This window comes from Euprymna scolopes, chromosome 5 (assembly GCF_053919585.1).
Source record: "Euprymna scolopes isolate OS-2025 chromosome 5, ASM5391958v1, whole genome shotgun sequence".
Classification (NCBI taxonomy): domain Eukaryota; kingdom Metazoa; phylum Mollusca; class Cephalopoda; order Sepiida; family Sepiolidae; genus Euprymna; species Euprymna scolopes.
Window position 1 is genome coordinate 74,986,957 of NC_136486.1, and position 6,222 is coordinate 74,993,178.

General features: G+C 25.7%; 1 protein-coding gene across 5 annotated transcripts in view; it reads right to left on the reverse strand.

Annotated features, from left to right (window-relative positions):
• Nucleotides 1-260: 260 nt before the first annotated feature.
• Nucleotides 261-6,222, reverse strand: part of LOC145276856 (uncharacterized) — a 252,348-nt gene continuing 246,386 nt past the window's right edge. For all 5 annotated transcript variants that reach the window (XM_080128248.1, XM_080128247.1, XM_080128249.1 and 2 more), the window contains one exon: nucleotides 261-3,278. In XM_080128248.1, the coding sequence (XP_079984374.1) occupies nucleotides 2,608-3,278 (671 nt within the window). In that variant the 3' untranslated portion in view covers nucleotides 261-2,607. The remainder of the gene's footprint in view (nucleotides 3,279-6,222) is intronic.

Below are 6,222 nucleotides of genomic sequence, written 5' to 3' on the forward strand. Positions count from 1 at the left end.
GAGAGAGAGAATTATAAAGATGTGAAAAAAAAATTGCAGAATACAGTCCAATTTTTCATCATTATTAATAATAATGTAGATAAAAAATAGAAATCAACTTCACATTTAATAATATGAAAAAAAAATTGGTTAAAATATATCATTCATTTAAACACTATACACACATTTGTGTAAGAATGGTTGTAAAATGGTTACTTTCATAATGACAACAAAACAATCAACACAAGATGCATTAAAAAATGGCACTAAAAAATATCAAGTAGAAAAAAATAAGTTTTATTCATAATATTATGTACATAAGTTTTGTTTTTTGTTTGTAAATAATGAGTAAGCACCCTGAAAAGTTATGCAAATGATGCAAACGAGAGAAAAGAAAAAGAAAATTTTATACACAGAGCAACAATAAAACTTGTTGAAACCAAACTGATGTAAGGCGGCATTGGTTTCAGGCTAAAAGCAAATGACAAACCACAGTTGAAGATTTGATCATTCGAAGATTCCATTTGCTTGCCTCCAAACAATTGTGGCATTCAATCATAGAGAAACATAGCATTTAGATGAAGCTTTGTCGAAAATACTTTTAATGTAGAACTAAAAATTCTATTTTTATGTTTTCAGTGGAATAAGTTAACATACCTATGAGATCAAATGAATTAAAGTTGTGTAAAAATTGTTTTATTAAAAATAGAATTTCTAAATACATATTTAGAGCTCTTATAACAGTTGATTTTTTTTATAAGTTTATGAAATTAAATTCAAATAAATTTATTCAAGTAATAAATGAATGCTATTAAAAAATCTTTTTGAAAGGAATCAACTAAAAAAAAAAAAAATGATGCAAAACTAATTAAACTCATTCAAATGAAAGAGGATGAAGTGGTTCAATAAAATACAAGATTGTCATAAATTAAACTATTTCTGAAGCTCAAATTGTGATGAGCAAGAAATAAAAATGAGCCAAGAAAGTATTGCTTGCTAACATGAATATATTTTGTTGAAGGCACAAGAACAATAGAATTGCATAAATAAATTCAATTCCAAATTTGATGCACAATCAAGCATTTAAGTTGGCTTGGTTAGGGTTAGGGTTATGGCAAATACTGAGCACATATAACCCATTGATCGAAGACTAACTGCTATTTTTTTTACCAATAACTTAGAGAACATAACATCAGTGCGTATGTGAACATATCGAATAAGATTTGAATACAACAAAATCTATAATTCACATTGGTAGTTATTAGAGACTACCTTCCTACTTCCCTAAAATTAACATTAAAAACACTTGAATGTCAAAAGGTTTCAGAACCATTTCAAGACATTATCTGCAAGGAATTTTGAGGGAAATATTAAAATGCAGCTCAGCACTTCTAAATAGCAGTTAAGACCTAATGAGTAGGAAATAAGGAAGCATCAGAAAAATAACTAATCATATTGAATTTCAAAGAATAATTTTGTCAAACTTCTTGAAAAGTTAAACAAATAAATGATGGGATTTTGTAACATTCCTTTCAACAGTTTCATTTAGAAATTTTTTTTTCACCTAATACTTATTGAAACTTAAAATAGCTAACAAGATTATTTATTACAAAACTTACCAAGAGCAACAGCCACGATTAGATGCTCGTAAAATAAATTTAATTTTTAGATTTCACATCAGAGATTTTCTTTCTAATAAAGAAAGCAAAGTCTCTCTAGTTTTATTCATATTTTATTCATGGATAGAGAAATGGGTAAAATTTAATGAGATTCATCTGGAGTTTAAAAAGGATTTTTTTAAATTTAAAATTAAGATAATATAGTCATAATTATCTTTTTTTTAAACAAATGTCAAAGTAAAAATCAGTTTCAAATTATAACAAAAAGTAAAAAATAAAATTAACAAAACTACTCAAATAATTTAAGAGGGGCAAATATAAAAATTTCCTTATTGAACTTTGCCAATAAGGAATTAGTTATTTTTATTGTTTCACCACAATTAGAAGGCATTTTCTTTTTTTACTGTTCGAAATCAGTATTTTGTTTCATGTAAGAATTACAATATTTTAAGAAACTTTGGAATTTTGTTTATTCATTGCTAAACAAAATTAGAGTCAAATTGTAAGCACAAAAGAAAATCACAATAAACTTGATTGATCTAATATGTTGTTTTATACAATCGAAAACCAATAAATCTTTCAGTGCATAAAACTACACTGAATATTAAGATAATGAAAGGAAAGACAGGTGAGCAAATTATATCCCAAATCTTTTCACAACATTTATTTGACACATATAGACATAGCGCATAAAATTAATATGCAATTCAGTAAGTTAAATGAAAATAAACAAACAATTTATTTTTTGAAGTTAAAATTTAATGCAAATAAAATGCTTTAGTCAAGTAGATTTCTTAATTCATAAGCAGGGAATATGAAAGGGGCAAAAAAACAGGAAAAAATATGCTGAAAGAATTTGTTACTTTCCAAAATGATTTTTTTTTTTTTTACCAGATTCTTTGTATTTACAGTCACTTCCTCATCCCCATGGCAGGACTAAAAATGCAGCCCAGCAAGAACTCAACCATCATATTTCACGATGAGAAAAAATAAAAAGTTAGAATGTGTGTTAGGTTGGCGACATCCAAAATGACATTGGAGGGGGAGGTGGAGGGGGTTGAAATGGAGGTGGTTGAGCTGTAGATGGTTGGCTGGAGAATTGTTGTGAAGGGGGTGGATGGTTTGCAAATGACTGCAGATAGCCTGGATTAGTTACCACAGCTGTGGTAGTATGTCCATTAAACTGGGGAGAAGGAGGGGGAGGCTGTTGCTGTTGTTGTGGTTGTTGTGGTGGTGGTGGCATATAGACTTGTGAGGTTGGCATGCTGGTGGTAGTGAATGTGGACTGACTGAGTGGACGTGGCATCCCAAACTGGGATGCTTGAGAGAAAATCTGTTCATAAGTATTCCTTGGATTAGTTGGCTGTTGGTGTTTTGCTGCAAAGTTAGTTGGACTAGAACAAGGTTGATATGGGACTGGATTGTTTGGATCAGGTGGAGAGAATTGTCCATGTGGATTCAAAGGTGGTTGATGTTGCTGAGGAGCAGATGGAGGTATTTGTCCTTGGAGATATTGATCATAATGATTTGTTGAAAGAGATGGAGGTGGCGGGCTAGGTTGATTTTGCTGAACAAAATTAGAATTTCCAGAACCTGGCTGGTTGAAGGAAGGTGTACGCTGCTGCTGTTGCTGACGATTTGGTGAACTAGAATCATCTTCTTCATCATCAGAACCATAAACTACAAATGGAACATTTTAAAACAAAATTTTCACATTTATAATGGGCGTGTTCATTTAAAAAACAATGTACTAATTAGGAATTGATATTTTCCTTAATATTTTGTTAAAAGTTTTTATATAAATATAACTAAATAATATTGACATATGATTTTGTATATTCAGCACTTATATCGAGATAAATGCAAAATATAGCGGTTCAAAATAAAATACAAATAAAATTTCTGCATATATTTACCAGTTGAAAATATTAGTGAGCACCAAAAATTACAGAAAATAAGAGAGTAGAATTGAATAATAAAATTTACCATTCAAACTCTACAATAAGAAAATAGGGAAATAATCATCTGCGTCATGTTGGATTAACACTAATGTCCTTCAGAGTGTGTAGAGTCCAAATCGTAAATTTTATTTATTACAGTAAGTTAAATGATAATTTTATTTATTACAGTAAGTTAAATGATAATAATTTTATTTATTCAGTAAGTTAAATGATAATAATTTTATTTATTCAGTAAGTTAAATGATAATAATTTTATTAATTCAGTAAGTTAAATGATAATAATTTTATTAATTCAGTAAGTTAAATGATAATAATTTTATTTATTCAGTAAGTTAAATGATAATAATTTTATTTATCCAGTAAGTTAAATGATAATAATTTTATTTATTCAGTAAGTTAAATGATAATAATTTTATTTATTACAGTAAGTTAAATGATAATAATTTTATTTATTCAGTAAGTTAAATGATAATAATTTTATTTATTCAGTAAGTTAAATGATAATAATTTTATTAATTCAGTAAGTTAAATGATAATAATTTTATTAATTCAGTAAGTTAAATGATAATAATTTTATTAATTCAGTAAGTTAAATGATAATAATTTTATTAATTCAGTAAGTTAAATGATAATAATTTTATTAATTCAGTAAGTTAAATGATAATAATTTTATTTATTCAGTAAGTTAAATGATAATAATTTTATTTATTCAGTAAGTTAAATGATAATAATTTTATTAATTCAGTAAGTTAAATGATAATAATTTTATTTATTCAGTAAGTTAAATGATAATAATTTTATTTATTCAGTAAGTTAAATGATAATAATTTTATTAATTCAGTAAGTTAAATGATAATAATTTTATTAATTCAGTAAGTTAAATGATAATAATTTTATTTATTCAGTAAGTTAAATGATAATAATTTTATTTATTCAGTAAGTTAAATGATAATAATTTTATTTATTCAGTAAGTTAAATGATAATAATTTTATTTATTCAGTAAGTTAAATGATAATAATTTTATTTATTCAGTAAGTTAAATGAAAATAATTTTATTTATTCAGTAAGTTAAATGATAATAATTTTATTTATCCAGTAAGTTAAATGATAATAATTTTATTTATCCAGTAAGTTAAATGATAATAATTTTATTTATTCAGTAAGTTAAATGATAATAATTTTATTTATTCAGTAAGTTAAATGATAATAATTTTATTTATTCAGTAAGTTAAATGAAAATAATTTTATTTATTCAGTAAGTTAAATGAAAATAATTTTATTTATTCAGTAAGTTAAATGATAATAATTTTATTTATTCAGTAAGTTAAATGATAATAATTTTATTTATTCAGTAAGTTAAATGATAATAATTTTATTTATTCAGTAAGTTAAATGATAATAATTTTATTTATTCAGTAAGTTAAATGATAATAATTTTATTTATTCAGTAAGTTAAATGATAATAATTTTATTTATTCAGTAAGTTAAATGATAATAATTTTATTTATTCAGTAAGTTAAATGATAATAATTTTATTTATTCAGTAAGTTAAATGAAAATAATTTTATTTATTCAGTAAGTTAAATGAAAATAAACAAACAATTTATTTTTGAAGTTAAAATTTAATGCAAATAAAATGCTTTAGTCAAGTAGATTTCTTAATTCATAAGCAGGGAATATGAAAGGGGCAAAAAAAAAAAACAGGAAAAAATATGCTGAAAGAATTTGTTACTTTCCAAAATGATTTTTTTTTTTTTTTAACCAGATTCTTTGTATTTACAGTCACTTCCTCATCCCCATGGCAGGACTAAAAATGCAGCCCAGCAAGAACTCAACCATCATATTTCACGAAGAGAAAAAATAAAAAGTTAAAATGTGTGTTAGGTTGGCGACATCCAAAATTACATTGGAGGGGGAGGTGGAGGGGGTTGAAATGGAGGCGGTTGAGCTGTAGATGGTTGGCTGGAGAATTGTTGTGAAGGGGGTGGATGGTTTGCAAATGACTGCAGATATATTCTACTAATTTATTTTCTGTAATTTTCGATGCACACTAATATTTTTAACTGATAAATAAGTTTGTAAGCTTTTCTGTTATTTTATTTTGAACTGCCACATTTTACATGTATCTCAATATTAAACATCTTAATATTAAACATCAAATATTCTTACATATTTCATAAATTATTGTATATTACACATATGGAATAGTAGAGACTGGTAGAAATAAAATAATTATCTCTAAAGAAAAACTAAAATATTTTTAGTTGATTCATCCTCATTTCGTATGAATAAATTTTAGTGAGCAGAAGGAGGGGGAGAAGATGTAAGGCAAGGAAAGAGTTGTGGAAGCAACTCAAATAAATAATCAATGTTACCATTGCTAATAAAAGTTACTTTACTACCTACATGGCTCCTTACTTTTTAGTACGTTTGTGAAATTATTCAAAATTAAAGAAATAAAGCATTAGTGGAAATAAAATGAAAAAGTATTTTTTTTTAAGCAATTACTAGCGCTGTAACAACAGCATATTCTTTTCATTGTTTTGACTCTGGAATAGATATCCGTTCCTATCTTATGTTTTAATAGACTTATGTGGTTCTTGGTTGATTGAGAGTCAAAAGAATGAAAAGAATATTTTGTTATCACAGCTCTAGTAATTAC